At 47.5% G+C, this 26,798-nt stretch overlaps 1 protein-coding gene across 5 annotated transcripts in view; it reads right to left on the bottom strand.

Annotated features, from left to right (window-relative positions):
- Window positions 1-26,798, bottom strand: part of CSMD2 (CUB and Sushi multiple domains 2) — a 653,904-nt gene that overhangs the window by 432,275 nt on the left and 194,831 nt on the right. For all 5 annotated transcript variants that reach the window (XM_029572110.1, XM_029572106.1, XM_029572107.1 and 2 more), the window contains exon 5: window positions 9,349-9,556. In XM_029572110.1, coding sequence (XP_029427970.1) covers window positions 9,349-9,556 — 208 coding nt within the window. The remainder of the gene's footprint in view (window positions 1-9,348; window positions 9,557-26,798) is intronic.

The raw sequence follows: 26,798 nt of genomic DNA, 5'->3' as shown, positions 1-26,798 counted from the left end.
AGTCATCATTGCAGTTTGATGCTCTAAAGATGACGACTGCGCCTGGCAGCCTTTCCAAACTCTTAAAGTCAATGTTTGGAGGATTCCTACATTCCACCAGCACAGCCTACAGCAAGCATTTATTACCTCGCAGAGACTTGTATTTTCCTTGTCAATCTAAGGTGGCTAAATCTGGCCCTGTGTCTATACTTACAAGAAATCACCCATTCTGGTTACTACCTAGAGAAAAACGAGCAGACAAAATCTCACTGAAACAATTTCCTAACTACTGGCACTGCTGAAATACTGCCTAGCTCAGGAATATACATTTAAGTATCATTTGTCCCATTTTTTATCCCTAGTGAACTCTGAGAACAGGGTTGTGTTGTGTCTGCAAACTGGAAAACCATGAAACAGAAATGCACTAAAACATTTACAGATGAAATGTAACATACTAATTGTAGCAATTTTTAAAAGCCATTTACTCACCTAATGTGAGTAAATCATTCAATGGCATACACTGTAGCAATTTTCAAAAGCCCACGTACATGGGTAAAGTGCATTTACACATGAAAAACCCAGTTTTAAGCATATAAATGCTTTTGAAAACCAGGCCTTTACCATGAATACCAAAGGATTACATATCAGGGAATGTACTAAGGTTTTGCACACAGAAGTAAATCGTTGCTTCAATAGTATGGGCAATTATTAGCATTCACAAGTTACTATATCCACCTGATCACTACAGAGCATGTAAACCCTACACAAATTAATGCACAAGCACATGCAGTCCTCTCTTCCTCACGGGGCTACACTTTTGCACAGAAGTAAGCACGACACATGGCGATGACCGTCAGTGATGAGGGCAGAAGCAGGAAAGCATCTGGACTCCAGGAGAGGAGGTTAAATAAGATTACCCATACCTTCACATAATACTCAACCAGGACAGCCTAAGCATCAGAAGGTGCCACATCCATCCCACTGATGCCAGAGAGGAAATCTGCCAACCCTGACTAGAGGGCACTAGCATCCAACCATTGTCCGTACTGCTGGCCTCAGACCTGGCGCTGCCCTGTGTGGGCAATGAGAAGATATAGGAGGTGGTGTGGCGCTGGGGGCCAGCTGGTTTTGCAGCCCTGGCCGAGGTCCCTACTCCATGAGAACTCTGCACAGGCCCCTTCAAGGTCAAACAGAAGCTGACCTTAAATCTGCCATCGTTGCCTGATCTTTGGAACACTTGCAGTGGTGTTTGGTTGCAGTAGCCATGGTAGTCATGGGACGCTCTTCTAGCCCTTGTGCATTGTAGAATATAGAATGCAAGTTTGTAAACTTTTCTCACTTGTTATCCTTTTACATGAAAAGACATTTTTGCTGTATCAGTACTGGCCAGTGTTCAAAATCACAGTGCATGAAGCTAGCATGCCTGAAAGCTCATTTTCAGTGGGAATCTGCCCTTGAAAGTCATACCTGCAAAGGCCACCGCACAGACACAGACGTTTTCAGCATCACTACAAATTCAAAAACATTTTTGTATGAATTAATGTCTTTACATTTAGCATCACATATAAAAACCTTAAAATAACTTTCAAAGAGACTGCATCAATTTTTAGGCGGCATATGATGATATGGGCTGGAGGTTTTCACTCAGAATAATTATGGTGAAGCTCCACGTTTGAAGCCTTCAGTTACACATTACTTTTGTGTTTGATGTGTTAGCTCATCTGTAGAGTCTTACACCTACTTTTTGCTTTTGGTTCACATATACGTGGGTATTTCAGCTCCTTGTGGCATTTATTCAGTCTTACAGCATCACTTAAGCAGATGAATCTTTAGTAGCTCAGACGTGAACCTGGCAGGATGCTCCTGTCCCCCGAAAGCTTCCAAGTGCAGCTGAATTGTTAAATGCAGGGGATTCGGTAGCTTAAATGGGTGCATTTCTCCTGGAATTTACGAATGCCACCATTGCAGATATTCATATTTTATGCACACAAAACATGTTTTCTGCACATAAAGTACAGATTACAGGCCCTGGCACTGGAGCTTGTTGCGATTCTGCTCACGGTTAGGCCTGTGAGCAGCCTCTCACCTTTTCTGCCGCCTGCCCGCCTGCCTTGTCGCCGCGCCCTCCCCACTGTCTTCTACCCTTGTGGCCAGGAGGCCGCCGATGCTGCTTTCACGCGGCCTGGGAGCCGCCGCTGCTATTGTCCTGCCTCCACGTGGCAGGGAGCCGCCGCCATCGTTCTGCTCTCGCAGCCCGGAGGCCGCCCATGTTTTTCTCCTACACGGCGGGACTTGCTGCCATGCTTCCATGCGGCCCGGAGGCCGCCGACGTTCTCCTCTGTCTGTGCGGCATGGAGCTGCCCCCAGACTCATTTCCTGCGGCCTAGCACTGCCTCCAGCTTCCTCTTCGCAGCATGGACGCCGATGTCCCTGGTCCTGCCTCCTTAGACACGGGGCCGCGTCTCTTCTCTGGTTTAAAGGACCCGCGGTAGGAGTAGCCCGCGCTCCATCTGATGACCTCATCCGGGTGTTTCCTCTTCAGCCCTATACAAGGGCTCTGCCTTCAGTTCATCGCTGCCTTTGCAAGGAGTCAATCATGGAGCTGGACTGCTCCTGGACCTTCCATTCCAGCTCTTTGTTCCAGGAGTCTCTGATGTCCACCTTCGCTTCTTCAAGGCACTCTGTTCTTCGTGGGAATTCCCTTGTCTTCCTTTGTGGTTCCTGATCCTTCATCTGCATCTTTGTTCCATGTTCTGGTCTCTCGTCGGATCCCATGTAATTGTCTTCAGATGTCTTCGTGGTCCGATGTTCCTGATGTCCTCGCCTTCAGACTTTCCTGACATCCTTGCCTTCTGATGTCCTGTCTCTCTAGAGGTCCTGTCCTCCAGTTGTTCTGCCTCTCGGTGCCTCCTCAATGCTCTTGATTGAGTGACCTGGGGGTCCGAAGTCCAGATGTCCTGATGTTTCAGATGTTCTCCATTTCTCTCTCGGCACCCTCCTTGATGCTCTTGGCTGAGTGTCCTGGGGGTTGAAGTATTGATGTCCAGGCGTTCCAGACGTCTTCGTGTCCAGATATCCTCGTCTTCAGATTCTCCTGACGTCCTTATCTTCAGATCCTTTGCTTTCAAGCATTCACTCCTTTTGGCTCCTTTTCTGGGAAGCCTTCTTCTCGGATGTCCTGGTTCCGGATTTACCTCCTAGTGAGCTGCCATCCTATGTTCAGCTTCGAGATGACCTTCGGGTGCGTCTTCCACACCGGGTCTGAAGTTTTGTCTTCTTCTGGTTGGGCTGTCTGGTGCGTTGATCATGCTGGATCACCGAAGCTAAGTCCAGGTTGGTTGCTGATATGAGTCTTGGCCAGATTCCTATTCATGCTGAGTTTTAACTCTACTGTCGTCTTTCCACTCATCAAGTGTCTTCTTCAATGTTCCTGATGTTCTTCTCTTCAGCCTTCCACGTACCTTCATCTGACCTTGTCTTCAAGAATCGTCGTCTGACTATGTCTTCAGTCTTCAGGTCTAGTCTAAGTCTCCGAGTTCCTGTCGTGTTCCAGTACCAACGCCTGTCCGCGACCTCTGTCCATCCTGACGCATTTGCCATTCCCGTATGGCAGGTCCAAAAGGGCTATCGAGTGGCCAGAGGGCTACCCCAGGGACCAGCATTGCGTTGTTGGATCTCTTCTGATGTATTCAGGTTCGGCAGAGGTCAGAGTCCCTGATCTTCAGCCTGGACGCCTGTGCTTGGACACGTCTTACCTGCCTCGGCGCTTCTACGGAGTTCTCGGCAGTCGCGCCGTGGTCCAAGGGCACACCAACCTCTCCGGATTTGGGACCGCTCCCTAGCGCTCCCGCAACAGAGCTCTCGTTTCTGCCCATACACTAACACTAGAACTGGAAACTTTAGTCCACCTAACACCAGGAGTAAAAGTTCCAATGCTAAGAAAACCTGAGTTAAGTCAGCCCACCTCTCTGTACTGTGGGGGAACAGCTAATGCCTTCATCTGCATGAGATTTCCATGCACGGGCACAAAGCAGGGCGCACAGGTCTAGGGGCGCATTTTATGTGCGCAAAGCTCCTTGCTGCACTGGGCGTAAAGTTAGCGTACAACTGAGCATGCGCTTTGCTGCATGCAACTTATTACATGGAGTCCAAGATGCTGCAGTACATGAAGAGGAGACCTGTGTGGTAAGTCTCCAAAGCTCAAGTATATCATCCTGTTACTGTTCGGACTAATTAGCCGAGAAGAGCCATCACTGCAACCAAAATTCCTTCAAGTGTGTTTATAACAAACAGAGTTACAAATAACAATGGTGGGCTCCATTTACAGAATGCAAGCAAGCCATACACCGATATGAAAAGCTGTCCTTATTGGCGCTGGTTCTCTGTCTGGCCACAGTCTCTCCTGCAGCTGCTAGGAGGTGCTGCCAGCTGTGCGGGCTGGGCAGGAACAGGATGGAACGGGGCTCCCCGGGCAAAGTAAAGTGGTGCAGACAGAGGAACAGTGCCACAGGTGTGGCTGCAGGCTTGCTCCAGACCACCAGCCATCTCCTAGAGTCGGGCGGAGAAGGGGAAGTGGGGATAAAGAAGAGGGGGAGGGGGAGGAAAGTAAGGGAGCCATGGGAGGAGGCAGGCGGTAAGGTATATACCACTGGTTCTCAACCCTGTCCTGGGGACCCCCCCAGCCAGTCGGGTTTTCAGAATATCCACAATGAATATGCATGAGAGAAAATTTGCATGCACTGCCTCCATAACATGCAAATTTTCTCATGCATATTCATTGTGGATATCCTGAAAACCCGACTGGCTAGGGGGGTCCCCAGGACAGGATTGAGAACCACTGGTATATACAGTTCAGCAGGGCCTCTCAATAATTAGCATGCCGATCGGGCCTCAGGCTTCCGCAGCAAGAAATGCAGAGCTGGTGCCATGAAACATCAGGAATCAATAAAGTGCACAGATCCAATCTTGCAAAAGGAAGGGGCGATGCTCCTGGCCTCTTTTAGAGAATCGTTGGGTCTTTTATTTAGGGGTTGATGCAGAGATCAATGCATCCACATTCATGGCGCACGCCGTCCAGGCTATCTCTCTTTGTAATGGAATTTGAAACACATTTGTTTGAATCTTAGAACATCTGGGAAAATAATGGCGCTTTTTCTTGTTATCACAGATAATTTGTTTGGGTTTTTCTGGCGGATGCTCGTAGTCTGTACAATTGAGCTATTAGTTTGCAAAAACCAATCCCAAGTTGCAAGGAGAGCGATAGCGGATACCTTTGGAAGGATTTATCTTAGGTTTGCAATTTTGTTTTTGCTTTGGTATTAATGCCACTTGAACTAATGCAGCTGCTCTGAAAGCCCCAAATCCCCCTCTGCTCCCCACCACAAACCCAAGCCAAATGCTTCCACCCCATGCGGAACCTCCCCAAGCCCCTTACAGCCCCCGGGAGCGCGGTACAATCATTCTCGAGCTGTGGTGTGAGCTGCACTCTGCCTAGGTCCTGGTGCTGCTAGGCTCAGCTTCTGGAAAGGACCTTCCTTAAAATTACATTTTGCAAATTTGGGGGTGGGAAGGGCTGGTGGAAGCTTTTTGGACCTATAGGCCTGCAGATTTAGGCGGCTTGGGGGAAGGGGGAGCAGCTGTGTCACTGAATAACTTTGAAACTTAATCAACTATGTGTGAATATCCCCAGTTAGGTTTCCGAGTTATCTGATAACTTTACATGAACTGGTGACAGCCAAGCATAGCTGATTATGTTGCAAAGTTATTCAGCTCTGTTTACCCAGATAACTTAATTCTAGGTTATTCAGCAGGACGCTTATCCTGCCAAATATCCCTGATAACTCATCTAACCTTGGCATTATAAGTTATCCAAAGTTGGGAAATAATTCTTTTAAAGAAAGGGTTGTGGCCCTAATGGAGCAGATGGTGGAGGCCAAAACAGTAACAGAATTCAGTCCGGCATGAGGTAAGCACAGAGGATGCTTAGTTACACAAAGCTGAAGAGAGAGCTGCAAGCCATGGGGATAGCAGGCCACATCTCCACAGGGACCAGCAGGCTGCAGCTGGTGGTGGTGGTGGTGGGATACTGTGCGGAAAGCCCTGGAGGGCCAGATATCCAAGTGATAGCCCTACTGGTGTTTGTGCTCCAACATGACAAGGGAGCGGAGCTGAGTGTGAAATAAATAAGGGTCTTCAATCTACCCAAGATAAGGAAGAGAAAATAGATTGATTTGAATAAGGATTGATATCTTACGAGCTCTGACACACTATGGCTGGCTGCTGGGATAGATCCTTGCAGAGTGGACAGGAATAAGCAGGCCGAAGGGATGAACCCCATGCTCTTTTCCAGTCATCATGTGCTACGTTACTTACTGCCTTACCGCTCGATCTCTTCATAAACCCTGTTGGGATGTGGATGATAATATTTCTCACTTCAGGTAATTATGTTGCTGGGTTTTTGTTCTGGGCCTGATGTTTCATTTCCGTCATGTATTTCCTTGTGCCCCTCCCACCCACCTCTGTAACAAATAAACTCTTGTAGGGGAGGGTCAGGCTGTCTGACTCCCCATGCCCCCACTCAATCTGTGAAAACAAGGGTGGCTGCAGGCCTGTGACCAACCTCCTCCACTATACCTGCAGAATATCATCTCCCCATACACATCCAGCAGCAGGACTCCTGATCACCTGCGTCTGGCTCGGCACTTGTGCGAGAGATAGCCTAGCATTGGGTCCTGTGTTTATAAGATCATTTTATTACATGCAGCACAGCTAGCCTAGCGCTGGGTCCTGTGCTTATAAGATCATTTTATTACATGCAGCACAGCTAGCCTAGCGCTGGGTCCTGTGCTTATAAGATCATTTTATTACATGCAGCACAGCTAGCCTAGCGCTGGGTCCTGTGCTTATAAGATCATTTTATTACATGCAGCACAGCTAGCCTAGCATTGGGTCCTGTGCTTATAAGATCATTTTATTACATGCAGCACAGCTAGCCTAGCGCTGGGTCCTGTGCTTATAAGATCATTTTATTACATGCAGCACAGCTAGCCTAGCGCTGGGTCCCGTGCTTATAAGATCATTTTATTACATGCAGCACAGCTAGCCTAGCGCTGGGTCCCGTGCTTATAAGATCATTTATTACATGCAGCACAGCTAGCCTAGCGCTGGGGTCCCGTGCTTATAAGATCATTTTATTACATGCAGCACAGCTAGCCTAGCGCTGGGTCCCGTGCTTATAAGATCATTTTATTACATGCAGCACAGCTAGCCTAGCGCTGGGTCCCGTGCTTATAAGATCATTTTATTACATGCAGCACAGCTAGCCTAGCGCTGGGTCCCGTGCTTATAAGATCATTTTATTACATGCAGCACAGCTAGCCTAGTGCTGGGTCCCGTGCTTATAAGATCATTTTATTACATGCAGCACAGCTAGCCTAGCGCTGGGTCCCGTGTTTATAAGATCATTTTATTACCTGCAGCACAGCTAGCCTAGCGTTGGGTCCCGTGCTTATAAGATCATTTTATTACATGCAGCACAGCTAGCCTAGCGTTGGGTCCCGTGCTTATAAGATCATTTTATTACCTGCAGCACAGCTAGCCTAGCGCTGGGTCCCGTGCTTATAAGATCATTTTATTACATGCAGCACAGCTAGCCTAGCGCTGGGTCCCGTGCTTATAAGATCATTTTATTACATGCAGCACAGCTAGCCTAGCGCTGGGTCCCGTGCTTATAAGATCATTTTATTACCTGCAGCACAGCTAGCCTAGCGTTGGGTCCTGTGCTTATAAGATCATTTTATTACCTGCAGCACAGCTAGCCTAGCGTTGGGTCCTGTGCTTATAAGATCATTTTATTACCTGCAGCACAGCTAGCCTAGCGTTGGGTCCTGTGCTTATAAGATAATTTTATTACCTGCAGCACAGCTAGCCTAGCGTTGGGTCCTGTGCTTATAAGATCATTTTATTACATGCAGCACAGCTAGCCTAGCATTGGGTCCTGTGTTTATAAGATCATTTTATTACCTGCAGCACAGCTAGCCTAGCATTGGGTCCTGTGCTTATAAGATCATTTTATTACATTCAGATCACACATTTTCATCAGTAGCTCAAGGTGAATTACATTTGGGTATCTAAGGTATTTCCTTCTCTCTCCAGAGGACCTTAAGATGCATCAGCAGGATTTCCCCACTGGCTCTCAGCCCATTAGGCTACTCCCCTTTTATGCTATGAGCAAGGGTTTAGATCAGCAGACTACAAGTTTCCGAAATAAGGATGGTTCCCTTTACATGTGCCTGAACTCTCCTCTTGGATTCGCACCCAGACAAACATGCAGAATGAGTTATGTATCCATGATCCTCATGCACAGATCTTTTTTCAGTTGACATCTTCGTACGTAATATAAAACCCCACTTTTTCTATGCCACTATTTGCAAGTTCCAGTTCAGTGCTGACTATAAAGTAGAAGCCTAAGGCAAGGTGATTGTTATATATTGCACTTTTATCAACAGAAAAGCTAGCATTGTTTCCTAGGACAGGGTCAGAGGCCTCCGCTATGCTGTCTTGGTGTTTACCGATTGAATACTATAATTGTAATAGTCTATCTTTGTATACGTGTTTATTTGCACCAGTCGAACTCACAGACACTGCAACACTGCTTTCCGTTATAGCCTCATCAAGTTCTAGACCTCGTTTAACTAATGTGGTATCCTCCCAGCCTGTGAGCAGGAAACCGGCAACTCCATTCCTTATCTGAGCTTCAGCTCAGACTCTGGTCATCCAATTAAATTATCAGCGTCACGACAGTCAAAGAAGAATCCCGCCTCTCACTGAAATATCGGAGACGACAATGCTCGTAAGATGAAATCCACATGCAGTTTTCATTTTTTCTGCCTCACACACCTTACAGCCAAATCTCCAGCCAACCATCCATACAGCTGCTTATTTTTCATATTTCTTCATATTTACATGGAGAGGACTGGAGGTCAACGCCAGTAGGAAGGGAGGGGGGAGACGTGGGACCTGGCGAGAGAGGAGAGAGACTCCTGCTGCTGGGGAGGGGCTGAGGATACTGGTGAGAGGAGGGGTAGGGAGGGGATGAGGGGAGAGGGGAGAGGGGAGAGGCAGATACCAGGCAGGCCTGAGGAAAGAGAAAGGCATATCTGCATGTTATCTGGGGTCCTAGAAATGGCCACCTCTGCCCAGCCTAGGGAAGACTTGGTAATGGTGAGTTGATGGAGTTGCTGTCTTCCAGGCAAAGAAAAATATGCACAATATCAGAAGTGACTTCCCTTAAGCAATAAGACAAGACTTCTCCTCAGGAGCAGAGACTGAGGCTCAGTGAATGAGAAGAAAAGACATTTCTTGACTTACCAAAGTGAGGATCCATCGGTCCCAGTAACTTCTAAGTAGTCGTATCCATCTTCTAACTGAAAATCCGTAAACACCAGGGCAATGGTGTCTCCCAGCTCAGCTAATACAGTCCACGTGCAGTCCACATTATTGCCGTACTCTGACGGGAAGTGGGGGCTGGAAATAATTCCACTCTGGCCTCTTAAAGTCCCTCCACAAGCATCGTCTCCTGCAAATACAAAAGAGAAGTCTGTGCATGAATGCGACAGACGCAGAAACACATCCTTCCTGCAGCTACAAACAGAAAATCCAGGCTCAATAAATAAATAAATACTCTTTAATCATCTTTAATACAAAGAAGAAGCTGCCTTCTTGTTTTTGTAAAAAATGCTCGATTATGTGACCGCGAGCTCCTACTCAGCAAACCTTGCCTGCCACAATCTTTCCACGCTGCAGAGAGCGCGGCGTAGCTCGCCGAGATGCCCTGCTCGGACAGACGGCATGGGGAGGCCACCTCAACACCGACTAATCCTCAGATTGACTTAAATGTCAGAGACACGTGTGGCTCCGTGCAATTTCCTTCTGCTCCTTTGGAAGTGGCCTCTTTTGGGCTTCATTTTATACCACCCTAGCTGGGGGAGAGGGGAAGAGAACCCCTATTTTGACACCTTCTCCCCCATCCCACCCCAAACGACTGCAGTAACGGTTCTTGGTGAGGCGCCCACCACTGCAGCTCGCTTCAGGACCCAGATAATGCAGGACCTGGAGTGTCCGGCCAACGAGCACTGGCTGGGACTCCTCCACCCCAGGGTAAATGCTGCCGGCCCGGCCCCACATCTCCTGCGTAGCAGAGGGCAGCAGCACGGAGCCTGCAGAGACAGAAACAACGGCGGGAGAGATGGACTGGTCAGACGATATTCCAGAGAGGACACTGGACATGGGGAGAAGTCTGCAGGCACTGCCGGAGTGGACTCAGAACGGAGGCTCTGCCCATTTCCCTGCACCAGAGTCACCAGCAGCAGACTCACTTCCTAACTTTGATCCAGAATAACTCTACTGGTCCTGAAAGCAACTGTAACACCTTGCAGCGTGTAAAGCTGATCAACCACAGCACACATTTCATCCCGAGCTTCAGCCAGAGCGCTGTGCATTTATTTTGCTGGTTTAAGAAAAAGAGGTGCTTGACATTTTGGATGCTGTGAGGTTGTTTGATATCTTGTATATTCGTTTTCCACATGACACTGCCACCTTGTCTGTAACTATAAGATACTACAACTACTCTTGATTTTTTTCCTCTTACCCTATCATGACTGGAAATCAATAGCATTTTGTAGGTACAGTTCTGCCAGTCCTCGCTCAACTCTATGTGCAAACTCAATGCTCCTTTTTAAGGCACTGCAGAAGCAATGCTAAATATCACAGATTAATAAACCAGGGGTGCGCAGCTCCACTCTAACCAATTTTTAATACAAGAGTATAAAACCACAGGTCACATAATCAACCCCGGTTTGAAGTGGATTTCTCACTTTATTGGGACATCCAAGCAATGAGAATGTATCTCTGGGAACAGACTTTATTTCAGGTACTTTAATGGTTCAATGAGCTACTCAAATAGGACTTTAATGGGCAGCCACATCAGTTCAGCCGAATGAAACAAGTCTAGGGAAGGCAAGTGAGTGCAAAAGAAGGTGTTACAAGCTGCAAGTGCCTATTTTTAAGGGCATGAACTCAGCAGCAGGCTGCAAACCTTTGAGACACTAATGGCTTTTAAGTCACCCTCCCTTCCCACGTGTTTCACGAAGCTCTGTCTTCTATATGATGTGAACGGTATAGGAGGCCAGAAGTTCCTGTAGGAAGTTTCTAAGTTGGCGCTTCTGACCAGGATTAGCTGAGGTCTGCAGACGAGTTTCATGAGCGCGGCCAGGAGCAGCCTCGGAGGCTGTAGGGTCACAAGAGACGTGCAGAGCTGGAGAAAAGCAGGACTGCTGACGCTCCTGAAGGAGCTTATGAGACCCCAGCCAACCCCCTGCACACATTGATGTTTACCAGATTGGATTAGTGCAACTCCTCATTACTAGCAATTCCTGCAGCTCATCTTCCACCCAGAGCACGAGAATAATTACAAAGCTCTGCTGCCATTCAAAATGGGACCACATTACGCTCACCCTCAGGGTTTTGCATTGGCTTCATTATTGTTACCACACAAAATCATTTACAATCCTGAAATGGTTTGGCTTGGGGCAAAGTTACAGCTTGAAAACTTTGTAAAATTCTTTAGTATCTGACATAACTCTAGGATGAGCAGGCACAGTATTCCATAATTTTGGACCGGCTGCTGATATTGCTCTATCGCAGATTTTCCCTGAGTGCGCTTGATGAATTGAAGGGACATCTACCAGCCCAGCGTCTGCAGACCTTAAGGAACACACAGGGCTTTAACAACCTGGATTTTTAAGACAGCATTCGAAAGCTAAGTACAAACATAAGAATGTAGTAAGGTGGCACTTGAAGAAAAATGTTTAATAAGTGTAGGCATGACTACACAAGGTATGTGACAAGGAACCACCTTGAAGGATATGATGCCTATTAATGAAGTTACTCTAAGGGAATGATACATGTCTGCTTTGAGTTATGATGTTATTTTGTATTTAATGTTTTGGTTTTATATGATTTTGCATGTTTTATGTATGCCACGGCGATCTGTGGAGTGTGCATCTAAGAAATTGTTTACATAAATAGATAACTAAGCCTGACTAACATTTCTTTCAGGAAGACTTCTTCAGTGCATCCGGGACCTTTCCAACTGAGGAATTAGCTGCAGTAAATATAACGCCAGGATGTAGGCCTCCAGGGGCAGGCTGGGACCTAACTAAAGTCAGAGATGGAAACTGCCTCATAAGGAAAAAAGCCTTTCCGCAGCGCCTCACAGTGGTTAAAGATCAGGTGCAAGCAATGTGCCTGGGATCCCTGAGGTGTTTCCCTTACGTTGTGGTGTAGGAGGAGAACTGCTGCAGGAGCAGTCAAGCCCATGTGGAGAAGGTAAATCGGGAGAAAGCTCTAACAAGGAAACTGCATCACAGTTAAAATGCTCATAGGCAGGAAGCCGAAAATGATTAAACCTGCTGAGGTGGATATTCAGAGAGCAGATACTCAGCAGCAATTCACTGGTAAGTAGAAAATGATTAAAGCTGCTGAGGTGGATATTCAGAGAGCAGATACTCAGCAGCAATTCACTGGTAAGTAGAAAATGATTAAAGCTGCTGAGGTGGATATTCAGTGAGCAGATACTCAGCAGCACCTCACTGGTAAGTAGAAAATGATTAAAGCTGCTGAGGTGGATATTCAGAGAGCAGATACTCAGCAGCAATTCACTGGTAAGTAGAAAATGATTAAAGCTGCTGAGGTGGATATTCAGAGAGCAGATACTCAGCAGCAATTCACTGGTAAGTAGAAAATGATTAAAGCTGCTGAGGTGGATATTCAGTGAGCAGATACTCAGCAGCACCTCACTGGTAAGTAGAAAATGATTAAACCTGCTGAGGTGGATATTCAGAGAGCAGATACTCAGCAGCAATTCACTGGTAAGTAGAAAATGATTAAACCCGCTGAGGTGGATATTCAGAGAGCAGATACTCAGCAGCAATTCACTGGTAAGTAGAAAATGATTAAAGCTGCTGAGGTGGATATTCAGAGAGCAGATACTCAGCAGCAATTCACTGGTAAGTAGAAAATGATTAAAGCTGCTGAGGTGGATATTCAGTGAGCAGATACTCAGCAGCACCTCACTGGTAAGTAGAAAATGATTAAACCTGCTGAGGTGGATATTCAGTGAGCAGATACTCAGCAGCACTTCACTGGTAAGTAGAAAATGATTAAAGCCGCTGAGGTGGATATTCAGTGAGCAGATACTCAGCAGCACTTCACTGGTATGTAGAAAATGATTAAAGCTGCTGAGGTGGATACTCAGTGAGCAGATACTCAGCAGCACTTCACTGGTAAGTAGAAAATGATTAAACCCGCTGAGGTGGATACTCAGTGAGCAGATACTCAGCAGCACTTCACTGGTAAGTAGAAAATGATTAAACCCGCTGAGGTGGATATTCAGTGAGCAGATACTCAGCAGCACCTCACTGGTAAGTAGAAAATGATTAAACCTGCTGAGGTGGATATTCAGTGAGCAGATACTCAGCAGCACCTCACTGGTAAGTAGAAAATGATTAAACCTGCTGAGGTGGATATTCAGTGAGCAGATACTCAGCAGCACCTCACTGGTAAGTAGAAAATGATTAAAGCTGCTGAGGTGGATATTCAGTGAGCAGATACTCAGCAGCACTTCACTGGTAAGTAGAAAATGATTAAACCTGCTGAGGTGGATATTCAGTGAGCAGATACTCAGCAGCAATTCACTGGTAAGTAGAAAATGAGATACTCAGCAGCACTTCACTGGTATGTAGAAAATGATTAAACCCGCTGAGGTGGATATTCAGTGAGCAGATACTCAGCAGCACTTCACTGGTAAGTAGAAAATGATTAAACCCACTGAAGTGGATATTCAGTGAGCAGATACTCAGCAGCACTTCACTGGTAAGTAGAAAATGATTAAACCTACTGAAGTGGATATTCAGTGAGCAGATACTCAGCAGCACTTCACTGGTAAGTAGAAAATGATTAATGCTGCTGAGGTGGATATTCAGTGAGCAGATACTCAGCAGCAATTCACTGGTAAGTAGAAAATGATTAAAGCTGCTGAGGTGGATATTCAGAGAGCAGATACTCAGCAGCACTTCACTGGTAAGTAGAAAATGATTAAACCCGCTGAGGTGGATATTCAGTGAGCAGATACTCAGCAGCACTTCACTGGTAAGTAGAAAATGATTAAACCCACTGAAGTGGATATTCAGTGAGCAGATACTCAGCAGCACTTCACTGGTAAGTAGAAAATGATTAAACCCACTGAAGTGGATATTCAGTGAGCAGATACTCAGCAGCACTTCACTGGTAAGTAGAAAATGATTAAACCTACTGAAGTGGATATTCAGTGAGCAGATACTCAGCAGCACTTCACTGGTATGTAGAAAATGATTAATGCTGCTGAGGTGGATATTCAGAGAGCAGATACTTAGCAGCACTTCACTGGTAAGTAGAAAATGATTAAAGCTGCTGAGGTGGATATTCAGAGAGCAGATACTCAGCAGCACTTCACTGGTAAGTAGAAAATGATTAAAGCTGCTGAGGTGGATATTCAGTGAGCAGATACTCAGCAGCACTTCACTGGTAAGTAGAAAATGATTAAACCTGCTGAGGTGGATACTCAGTGAGCAGATACTCAGCAGCACTTCACTGGTAAGCAGTAACGCTATGCAGATAACTTTAGCACACCAATTATTCCCATCAAACTTATCCAGTTAAATGTATGAGGCTAATACTGCACATTGACATTAGCTGGGCACATTTTAGCCACAGCCCCAGAAAATTTAATTTATTTATTAAAACTTTTAAACCACATATAACTAAAAATTGAGCTAAGCAGCGTACAGAATAACACAGATAATCAATAAAACAATTAACAGTGATCAAGTGGCAAAAGTTTCAGCAAACAAGAAATGCTAAGTGTGCACTGAGGAAGAGCCATTCTGAAACTCCAACTAATTTCACTGAGCATGTGCTCTCACCTTTATCAGGATGACAACATGACGAAGTGAAAAGACTCCGGCACGCTGGGATTTGTCTCTGCTGGAATTTCATGTTTGTGAACGCAACTCCCCTACACCCCAAAGCTTAGGTAAGTCAGTTCATAAATTCCTAACATGCTGAATCGCGACTTTCCATGAAAACACTGCAAGCATCATGAGGGCCGCTTCTTCCCGTCCCTGATTATGCAGGTTAGAAAGGATTCAGCATGAAACCTGTGTGTACAAGAAAGCCCTCCGAAAAGAAGAGATTCAGCAGACAATGAGCAGATGTAAGATCAATATTTATCACTGACAGGTATTTCATTACTTGTAATAGCCTTTCCTGCTGAGCGAGCTCGGTGCAGGCCACAAGGTTTCATGTCCCGTTGCTTGGGGGCAAATTTCTCTGTCATTTAGGTTTCTTCCCAATTTATTTGGTTTTTTTTGGGGTTTCAAAAGTAGCACACACTATTTCCGAACAATAAACACAAACGAAAGAAGGAAATACACAAAATGTCATGTTTGTTCTATTGCTTTGTTTTTAGTATGTCATGAACTTTCCCGAAATTCACTTTGGGGCACATTTTCAAAGGGTTATGTGCGTAACCCCGAAAACCTGCTCCTGCGTGCGCCGAGCCTATTTTGCATAGGCTCGGCGCACGCGTAAGCCCCGGGACGCGCGTATGTCCTGGGGCGGTCCCGAGTCCTCTGGCGCAGCGGCCGTGCCGGGGGATGGTGTGCTGGCAGCCGGCCAGCAGGCGTAACTTCTGAAATAAAGGGGGGGGGGGATTTAGGTAGGGCTGGGGGGTGGGTTAGATAGGGGAAGGGAGGGGAAGGTGGGGAGGGCGGAAGGAAAGTTTCCTCGGAGGCCATCGGGGCTCCCCTAGGGCTCGGCGCGCGCAAGGTGCACAAGTGTCCACCCCTTGTGCATGCTGACCCTGGATTTTATAACATGCGCACGGCTGCGCGCGCATGTTATAAAATCAGGTGTACATTTGTGCGTGCCTGGTAGCCTTGCCCTGACCCTGCCCTGTATTGCCTGACTGAGTTCCTGCTTCTCCTGCCTTCCATTGCCTTGCTCTGACCCTGCTCAGTATTGCCTGACTGAGTTCCTGCTTCTCCTGCCTGCCATTGCCTTGCTCTGACCCTGCCCTGTATTGACTGAGTTCCTGCTTCTCCTGCCTTCCATTGCCTTGCTCTGACCCTGCTCAGTATTGCCTGAGTTCCTGCTTCTCCTGCCTGCCATTGCCTTGCTCTGACCCTGCCCTGTATTGCCTGACTGAGTTCCTGCTTCTCCTGCCTTCCGTTGCCTTGCTCTGACCCTGCCCTGTATTGCCTGACTGAGTTCCTGCTTCTCCTGCCTGCCATTGCCTTGCTCTGACCCTGCTCAGTATTGCCTGACTGAGTTCCTGCTTCTCCTGCCTTCCATTGCCTTGCTCTGACCCTGCTCAGTATTGCCTGACTGAGTTCCTGCTTCTCCTGCCTTCCATTGCCTTGCTCTGACCCTGCTCAGTATTGCCTGACTGAGTTCCTGCTTCTCCTGCCTTCCATTGCCTTGCTCTGACCCTGCCCTGTATTGCCTGACTGAGTTCCTGCTTCTCCTGCTTCTCCTGCCTTCCATTGCCTTGCTCTGACCCTGCCCTGTATTGCCTGACTGAGTTCCTGCTTCTCCTGCCTGCCATTGCCTTGCTCTGACCCTGCTCAGTATTGCCTGAGCGAGTTCCTGCTTCTCCTGCCTTCCATTGCCTTGCTCTGACCCTGCCCTGTATTGCCTGACTGAGTTCCTGCTTCTCCTGCCTTCCATTGCCTTGCTCTGACCCTGCCCTGTATTGCCTGACTGAGTTCCTGCTTCTCCTGCCTTTCGTTGCCTTGCCCTGACCCTGCCCTGTATTGCCTGACTGAGTTCCTGCTTCTCCTGCCTTTCGTTGCCTTGCTCTGACCCTGCTCAGTATTGCCTGACTGAGTTCCTGCTTCTCCTGCCTTCCATTGCCTTGCTCTAACCCTGCCCTGTATTGCCTGACTGAGTTCCTGCTTCTCCTGCCTGCCATTGCCTTGCTCTGACCCTGCCCTGTATTGCCTGACTGAGTTCCTGCTTCTCCTGCCTTTCATTGCCTTGCTCTGACCCTGCTCAGTATTGCCTGACTGAGTTCCTGCTTCTCCTGCCTTTCATTGCCTTGCTCTGACCCTGCTCAGTATTGCCTGAGCGAGTTCCTGCTTCTCCTGCCTTCCATCGCCTTGCTCTGACCCTGCCCTGTATTGCCTGACTGAGTTCCTGCTTCTCCTGCCTTCCATTGCCTTGCTCTGACCCTGCCCTGTATTGCCTGACTGAGTTCCTGCTTCTCCTGCCTTCCATTGCCTTGCTCTGACCCTGCCCTGTATTGCCTGACTGAGTTCCTGCTTCTCCTGCCTGCCATTGCCTTGCTCTGACCCTGCCCTGTATTGCCTGACTGAGTTCCTGCTTCTCCTGCCTGCCATTGCCTTGCTCTGACCCTGCCCTGTATTGCCTGACTGAGTTCCTGCTTCTCCTGCCTTCCATTGCCTTGCCCTGACCCTGCTCAGTATTGCCTGAGCGAGTTCCTGCTTCTCCTGCCTTCCATTGCCTTGCTCTGACCCTGCTCAGTATTGCCTGACTGAGTTCCTGCTTCTCCTGCCTTCCGTTGCCTTGCCCTGACCCTGCCCTATATTGCCTGACTGAGTTCCTGCTTCTCCTGCCTGCCATTGCCTTGCTCTGACCCTGCCCTGTATTGACTGAGTTCCTGCTTCTCCTGCCTGCCATTGCCTTGCTCTGACCCTGCCCTGTATTGCCTGACTGAGTTCCTGCTTCTCCTGCCTTCCATTGCCTTGCTCTGACCCTGCCCTGTATTGCCTGACTGAGTTCCTGCTTCTCCTGCCTGCCATTGCCTTGCTCTGACCCTGCCCTCTATTGACTGAGTTCCTGCTTCTCCTGCCTGCCATTGCCTTGCTCTGACCCTGCCCTGTATTGCCTGACTGAGTTCCTGCTTCTCCTGCCTTCCATTGCCTTGCTCTGACCCTGCCCTGTATTGCCTGACTGAGTTCCTGCTTCTCCTGCCTTCCATTGCCTTGCTCTGACCCTGCTCAGTATTGCCTGACTGAGTTCCTGCTTCTCCTGCCTGCCATTGCCTTGCTCTGACCCTGCTCAGTATTGCCTGACTGAGTTCCTGCTTCTCCTGCCTTCCATTGCCTTGCTCTGACCCTGCTCAGTATTGCCTGACTGAGTTCCTGCTTCTCCTGCCTTCCATTGCCTTGCTCTGACCCTGCTCAGTATTGCCTGACTGAGTTCCTGCTTCTCCTGCCTTCCATTGCCTTGCTCTGACCCTGCCCTGTATTGCCTGACTGAGTTCCTGCTTCTCCTGCCTTCCATTGCCTTGCTCTGACCCTGCCCTGTATTGCCTGACTGAGTTCCTGCTTCTCCTGCCTTTCATTGCCTTGCTCTGACCCTGCTCAGTATTGCCTGAGCGAGTTCCTGCTTCTCCTGCCTTCCGTTGCCTTGCTCTGACCCTGCCCTGTATTGCCTGACTGAGTTCCTGCTTCTCCTGCCTTTCATTGCCTTGCCCTGACCCTGCCCTGTATTGCCTGACTGAGTTCCTGCTTCTCCTGCCTTCCGTTGCCTTGCCCTGACCCTGCCCTGTATTGCCTGACTGAGTTCCTGCTTCTCCTGCCTTCCGTTGCCTTGCCCTGACCCTGCCCTGTATTGCCTGACTGAGTTCCTGCTTCTCCTGCCTTCATTGCCTTGCTCTGACCCTGCCCTGTATTGCCTGACTGAGTTCCTGCTTCTCCTGCCTTCCGTTGCCTTGCCCTGACCCTGCCCTGTATTGCCTGACTGAGTTCCTGCTTCTCCTGCCTTCCATTGCCTTGCTCTGACCCTGCCCTGTATTGCCTGACTGAGTTCCTGCTTCTCCTGCCTTCCGTTGCCTTGCCCTGACCCTGCCCTGTATTGCCTGACTGAGTTCCTGCTTCTCCTGCCTTCCATTGCCTTGCTCTGACCCTGCCCTGTATTGCCTGACTGAGTTCCTGCTTCTCCTGCCTTCCGTTGCCTTGCTCTGACCCTGCCCTGTATTGCCTGACTGAGTTCCTGCTTCTCCTGCCTTCCGTTGCCTTGCTCTGACCCTGCCCTGTATTGCCTGACTGAGTTCCTGCTTCTCCTGCCTTCCATCGCCTTGCCCTGACCCTGCCCTGTATTGCCTGACTGAGTTCCTGCTTCTCCTGCCTTCCATCGCCTTGCTCTGACCCTGCCCTACCTCATTCTTCCCTGTATTGCTTCTTATTATTCCTACTTAGTTCCCCCTTGGCTCTTTTCTTTCTTCCAGTTCCAGCCCCTGCCTCCACCTCCAGCCCCCAGAACCTGCTGGCTCAACCCAAGGATGAAATGGCTGGCCAGGCGGAAGACCTCGTCTGCCCTGTCGTCCCGTACTGCCCCCATCAAGGGAAATCTCCGTATCCAGCCGCTCCCCCAGTCTTGACATCAGGTCTGTAGGTTTTGATGTGTTTGAAATATTCTCTCTCTGATTTTAATGCAACTTGCTGTGAGCAATCACTGAAATAGTGAGAGATAAATTGAATCGAATAAATAACTAGTACTGCCACCGTTGATTTGAGTAGTTAAAATCAAATCAGAGCCAAAACAGCACACTTATTTCATTATCCTGAACCACTGATGAACATTGAGTGAAACATGCAAAACCTAAATAAAGCCAGTAAAAGGAAGAAAAAGAGGAAGGGGTGTCCAGAAGTGAGCATCCACTCTGGCAAAAACTCTGCTCCCTTATGAGGAAAGGCTAAAGAGGTTAGGGCTGTTCAGCTTGGAGAAGAGACAGCTGAGGGGGGATATGATAGAGGTCTTTAAGATCATGAGAGGTCTTGAACGAGTAGATGTGACTCGGTTATTTACACTTTCGGATAATAGAAAGACTAGGGGGCATTCCATGAAGTTAGCAAGTAGCACATTTAAAACTAATCGGAGAAAATTATTTTTCACTCAATGCACAATTAAGCTCTGGAATTTGTTGCCAGAGGATGTGGTTAGTGCAGTTAGTGTAGCTGGGTGTAAAAAAGAATTGGATAAGTTCTTGGAGAAGGCCATTAACTGCTATCATTAAAGTTGACTTAGGGAATGGCCACTGCTATTACTGGCATCAGTAGCATGGGATCTTCTTAGTGTTTGGGTAATTGCCAGATACTTGTAGCCTGGATTGACCACGGTTGGAAACAGGATGCTGGGCTTGATGGACCCTCAGTCTGACCCAGTATTGCATGTTCTTATGTTCTTAATAGTAAATGTACCTGGTTATCCTCACATAGATATTCAGGCACACTCACTTAGCTAATTGTGTGGGTGAACATCCAGTTAAATCTACCTGATTTAGGGTTATCATTTGTGTGGCTGGGGTTATCTGGCTAAATTTAGCTGGTTAGCTCTGAATAGGGATGTGAATCGGGTGCCCGATCGTTCCCACTTTCGGGATCGTCTGGCCGCGGGAAAATCTCATTTTCCTGGAGATCCTCGTTTTTTGTTTCAGCGAAAAATCATTTTTTGAGTTAGCAGCGCTAACAAAAACACATTTATTTTTGTTATTTTTTGTTACTTTTTGCTATTTTTGTTAGTGCGCACTAACATTCAGAGGGGAGAAGCGTGAGAGAGAAAGCACCTAAGTCAATGAATGTGTAATGAACGTGTGTGTCTGACAGAGTGAAAGCGAATGTGAAACAGTGAGTGCAAGTGAGAATGCGTGAGTCAGTGAGTATGTGCAACTGTGAGCATGACTGCAGGTGAGTGTCAGAGTATACGTGTGAGCGTGAGAGAGAGTATGAGTCAGTATATGAGTAAGAGAGAGAGTATGTATGTATCAGTGTGCAGGTATGTGTGTGAGTCAGTGAGTATGTGTAGCTGTGAGCATGACTGCAGGTGAGTGTCAGAGTATACGTGTGAGCGTGAGAGAGAGTATGAGTCAGTATATGAGTAAGAGAGAGCATGTATGTATCAGTGTGCAGGTATGTGTGTGAGTCAGTGAGTATGTGCAACTGTGAGCATGACTGCAGGTGAGTGTCAGAGTATACGTGTGAGCGTGAGAGAGAGTATGAGTCAGTATATGAGTAAGAGAGAGAGCATGCATGTATCAGTGTGCAGGTATGTGTGTGAGTCAGTGAGTATGTGCAACTGTGAGCATGACTGTAGGTGAGTGTCAGAGTATACATGTGAGCGTGAGAGAGAGTATGAGTCAGTATATGAGTATGAGAGAGAGAGCATGTATGTATCAGTGTGCAGGTATGTGTGTGAGTCAGTGAGTATGTGCAACTGTGCGCATCTATGTGAGCATGACTGCAGGTGAGTGTCAGAGTATATGTGTGAGTGAGAGAGAGTATGAGTCAGTATATGAGTAAGAGAGAGAGAGCATGTATGTATCAGTGTGCAGGTATGTGTGTGTCAGTGAGTATGTGTAGCTGTGAGCATGACTGCAGGTGAGTGTCAGAGTATATGTGTGAGCGTGAGAGAGAGTATAGGTCAGTATATGAGTATGAGAGAGAGAGAGCATGTATGTATCAGTGTGCAGGTATGTGTGAGTCAGCATGTCTGAGTGTCAGGGACTGTTTGTGAGTGAGCAGAAAGGAGAGTGTGTATAAGAATGAGCATGTGTGTTAAAGAGTGTCTCTATATCAAAGACAGAGAAGAAAGTTTCTGCACATTACCACCTCTGACTAATCCACAACGATCTCAGGGTAACTGGAACCAAAAGTTCCTAGCTATGCACAGCAGGAGAATATTTTAAAGCCTTTATTGTCTTTAATTATTGGAAGGTATTTCATGTGTCTGCTGTTATAAAATATTTTATAGCTATTAGGGGTATTTTTAAAACTTTTTAATTTTTTGATTATTGGATGCTCTTCATCAACTGTTTTGAAATATTTTTATTAGAATAGTTTTAGTATTATAATTTATAGATAGTGTTTTTATTGTTGTAATTTAGTTTACTCCTGGCTTTCTGAGGGCCGAGCCCACACCAACATCTGAATTCCAAGTGGCAGATAAGGAAGAAGGCGTCCCCAGCCTCCACTGTGCAGTCACTGTGGGCATGAGAGTGATGTCAGCACGTCTGCTTTAAGAATGAAATGCAAGGGAACCCTTGCTGATGTCCGAGTGCAATCAGCCTCCAAGGTAAAGGCACAGCCTGCACAGCTCTCTCCTCTGCTGGTGAAATCCCTATAGGTTTCATTTATCCAGAGGAAGGCTCCTCGCAGTCTCACTGCACAGGAAAACCACCTGCCCTAACTTAAAGGGGAGACATCTTATCACCGTCATCTCAAGGACCTGGCTATTCCCCAACCAAAGAGATCTGGGCGGAAGGTCAGAAGGAGGACCTGACAAGGTACGTGCCCTTCAGTCACAAAGCACAGTCCTGCCTTATCAGAAAGGATATCAAGTGAGGACTCACCTCTACTGGGAAGGTGGGGTTAATCACATCTTTTAAAGTCAGGACCAGAAAAGAAGGCCACTGAACACAACAGAAAGGACTAGGTCGAGCACTCACCAACGCCAAAAGCCATGTTTCTAAAAAGTTTCCTCCACCCTGCACAGCGGAGAATTTTATATCTTTGCAGTCTGTATTACCATTTCTTTCAGCTCCTTAAATTATTTAGACAGGTGAGTACAAAGGAAGTCTACCTACTTCTGGCAAGGCTACATTTCATTAGCAGAAAATTCTGTAGAGATGCAGAGGGAAGAGAGAGAGCCCAAATAATGCAGTTGGTTAACGCTGATTTATGCATATATAATAAATGGAAATGATCTATTAGGAAGTGACAACAGCTTTGCAGTGCTGTGTTAGAGAAGAGAAATGTTATCGCCATGCATCTAACATTAACTCACTGCTATCCAGTCGGCATGCCCTATTAGATAAGATGAGGTGGGCAGAAGGGGAAGAGCCGAAGACCCTTAACCCCTTAAAGAAGCCGTTCCATGCCTTTAATCATTTTTGATGCCCTTCTCTGTACTTGTTCTAGTTCTGCCGAATCTATTTTTAGATAGGGTGAGCAGAACTGCACACAGCACTGCAGGTGGATCTATACAGAGGCCGTATGATAGAGAGTGACAATGAGGAGCTAGGGTGAAAGATTATGTATTATACACTTTAATAAAATAAGACTAAAGTAATATATCACAGCTTCTCTCTCCCTACACAGTAACACAAACTAACACTGCTAAGTATAAAAAGGGTTATATATAGTTATCACTGAATGGTCTAAAATCATGTTTCAGCATAGGAAATTCTGTTTGCATTCTATAGCAAAGGGCACATTTAATGAGCTGATGCATTTTGCATATATTTAAAATGATGCATCAGAAATGTGCTTGCCTCTTTAGCTTGCACAGTAAATTTTACCCAGCAGCCTATAAAAGCAGTGAGCCAAGCTCTTATATTTAGATCCAGCAAGCAAACTAAATCTGTACATATGGCAGGCGTCAGGAAGAAGCTTTCCGAAGATAAATCAAACCTGGTCTTTTTCAACATTTGTGGCCTCTGCTTTTCCAGACCTTGAATGGAAGAAAAGTTTGCCTTTTACCCAATAACAATAAAATCTTGCAAGAGACTGGACATGCCTGAAGGAGTATACAGTATTAGAGACAACTAAGAAAACACAGGGAGTGGTTGGTTACTTGGGAGGACGTTTCAGCACTGTCACAGCATGAGGTTGAGAGCTCTTGCACAAGCACAAGATAGGCCTTAACTGACTGACGCACCATGAGAGAAGGCCTTCTTCCCGACCAACCACAGGTTGTGGTGGGCAGCACGACTTTCCACACTTAATCCAAAGGTGATAGTGAGGCTGGATTAGTGGCCAAGCAGAGCGAGGTTGAGGTCCAGTTCGAGATCAAAACAAGCAGAAGAGAAGACGAAGTCCAGGTCTGATCTGAGGACAAGGCAGGCGGAAGGCAAGGTGAGGTCCAGGTCTAATCCAGGAGCATACAAGGACAGCAGAAAGTGGAACAGGACTCACAAGGATGGCACCAGGAACAAGGCAGGAAGCATGAACGTTATCAGGAAAGATCAGGAAGACGCTGTTGGTTAAATATCCTGGCTGGCTGACATCAACCCACAGTGCATAGGGCAAGGTTCCTGCTGTGACACCTTTAAGAATCGGAGGCATGTGCGTGTGCCTAGGAATCCCGCGGCAGCGCAAAGGTCTGAGCTTCCAGCATGGCGGTCGGAGGGTAAGTGAGGCAGATGGTGGCGTTGCTGCCTTGTTTGGCTGAACATTACCGGTACTAACAAATGCAGTTATGCATTTGAGGTGCAGAAACCTGAGGGGGCAGGACACCCAGAGAAGGAAAAAGAGACCTCGGCATGGTTTTATCTGATGACTTCAAGACAGCCAAGCAGTGCGACAAGATGGTGGTCAGAGCTGAACGGATGCTGGAGTGCATAGGAAGAGTTATAACTCGTAAAACAAAGGGAAGCAATTATGCCATTGTACAGGTCATTGGCGGGACCTCACCTGGACTATTGTTTCTGGTTCAGGAGGCTGTTCCTCCAGAGAGGCTGCAAAAATACTGCAGGGTCAACACCAAAAGCCATATGAGATGAGGCTTATGTGTACCCTGGAAGAGAGGCAAGACAAGAAGACTTATGAAAGAGAAAGTCCAATCCCTGAAAGGTATTCATAACGCTTAATAAGAAAATGTTATCCAAGGCTAGGAAGTTCTAGGAAAAAGGGGACTCTGAGGAAACAGACTCAGGAGTAACATCAGGAAATATCTGGTGGAGGTGTGAAATGCTACAGCGATAACGGACTTCATGGAGGCATGGGCTAAGCCCAGAGGTTCCTTGACCGCAGAAAATACAAAATGAAGAGAGTGTAAGAGGAAATGATGAGCTGCACGTGCAGTGATAAGTAGAAGTGCTAGGCCTCAAGCTCCTCCTATTTACTGGGCCAGAGCAGAAAGGCCCGGCAGTCGGGTATCAGCCATGCTGTGCTGGTGCCTGTTGGATTATTCTGGCACCTTGTTTAGACTTAGATTTAGCTCAAGCTTTTTCGCTGGAAGTGCAAGTCGAGTTACATTCAGGTGCTGTAGGTTTCTTTCTGTCCCCAGAGGGCTTACAATATAAACGTCTTATTTGCTAAGGCTTTTCTCCACTTCTGATTCTTAGTAAATCAGGCAATAGAGGGTGAAGCGACCAGGAGCGTCAGTGGGATTTGAACCCTGGCTTCCCTGGCTCCCTAGGCTTCTTCTCCACTCCCCTAGGGAGCTGTTCCACTGAAAAGGGACCTTCAGATGCTTTACTGACTGAGGCACCTGGGAAGGAGCGGGGGCTGCAAATGGGATCTTGCATGCTCAGCTGGCCAGAAGGGTGGATTTCAAGAGAGGAGCAAATCCTTTTTTTGTTATCTTGGGTAAGACGTGATAGCGTAGAGGCAGCAGTGCTCAGTGGCTAGCGTCTGGGATATATCCTTGGTAGTGTGGACAGAACCGGGCAGACTGCATGAGCCAGCTTGTCTTTTTCTGTCATCGACTATATTAGTAGGAAGGGCAGAAGACCGTGGAGCAGCTGAATAAGCAAGATGGAGGAGTGCCTAGAGCAGAACAGTAACAAGTAATTGTATCAAATATTGAGGGCTCAAAGGTAGCAATGCCTCAACAGATAGCAGTCATAAGCTCTTCCCCACATGAACTACAGCATGAAACAAAGAGAAATAGCCATTTAAGGCTGCAAATTCGTGCTCATTTCTTTTGAAAGAAAGAAAAAGAAGTTCAGGTGAATTGTTTTCCATTTCTTGATGTGAGACTAATGTACTGTCTAAGCTGATACAAATGACTTCAGAAAAACCAGTAATTTTGTCACTCCTAGTAAGTGCGCAAGTGCGGAAACCTGCGCCGCTATTTCTATCATCCCTAGCTGAGATTGATAGCATCACTGCAACAAGCTGGCTAAAGTGGTACCATGCAACAAGCTGGCTGAGAGTGGTACCATGCCACGAGCTGGCTGAGAGTGGTACCATGCCACAAGCTGGCTGAGAGTGGTACCATGCCACGAGCTGGCTGAGAGTGGTACCATGCCACAAGCTGGCTGAGAGTGGTACCATGCCACGAGCTGGCTGAGAGTGGTACCATGCAACGAGCTGGCTGAGAGTGGTACCATGCCACGAGCTGGCTGAGAGTGGTACCATGCCAACGAGCTGGCTGAGAGTGGTACCATGCCAACGAGCTGGCTGAGAGTGGTACCATGCAACGAGCTGGCTGAGAGTGGTACCATGCCAACAAGCTGGCTGAGAGTGGTACCATGCCAACGAGCTGGCTGAGAGTGGTACCATGCCACGAGCTGGCTGAGAGTGGTACCATGCCAACGAGCTGGCTGAGAGTGGTACCATGCCACGAGCTGGCTGAGAGTGGTACCATGCAACGAGCTGGCTGAGAGTGGTACCATGCCACAAGCTGGCTGAGAGTGGTACCATGCAACAAGCTGGCTGAGAGTGGTACCATGCCAACGAGCTGGCTGAGAGTGGTACCATGCAACGAGCTGGCTGAGAGTGGTACCATGCCAACAAGCTGGCTGAGAGTGGTACCATGCCAACGAGCTGGCTGAGAGTGGTACCATGCAACAAGCTGGCTGAGAGTGGTACCATGCCACAAGCTGGCTGAGAGTGGTACCATGCCACGAGCTGGCTGAGAGTGGTACCATGCCACGAGCTGGCTGAGAGTGGTACCATGCCACAAGCTGGCTGAGAGTGGTACCATGCCACGAGCTGGCTGAGAGTGGTACCATGCAACGAGCTGGCTGAGAGTGG

The sequence above is a fragment of the Rhinatrema bivittatum genome, chromosome 11, assembly GCF_901001135.1.
Source record: "Rhinatrema bivittatum chromosome 11, aRhiBiv1.1, whole genome shotgun sequence".
Classification (NCBI taxonomy): Eukaryota; Metazoa; Chordata; class Amphibia; order Gymnophiona; family Rhinatrematidae; genus Rhinatrema; species Rhinatrema bivittatum.
The sequence above is the reverse complement of the archived record's forward strand: the minus strand, read 5'-3'. Positions and strand labels throughout refer to the sequence as shown.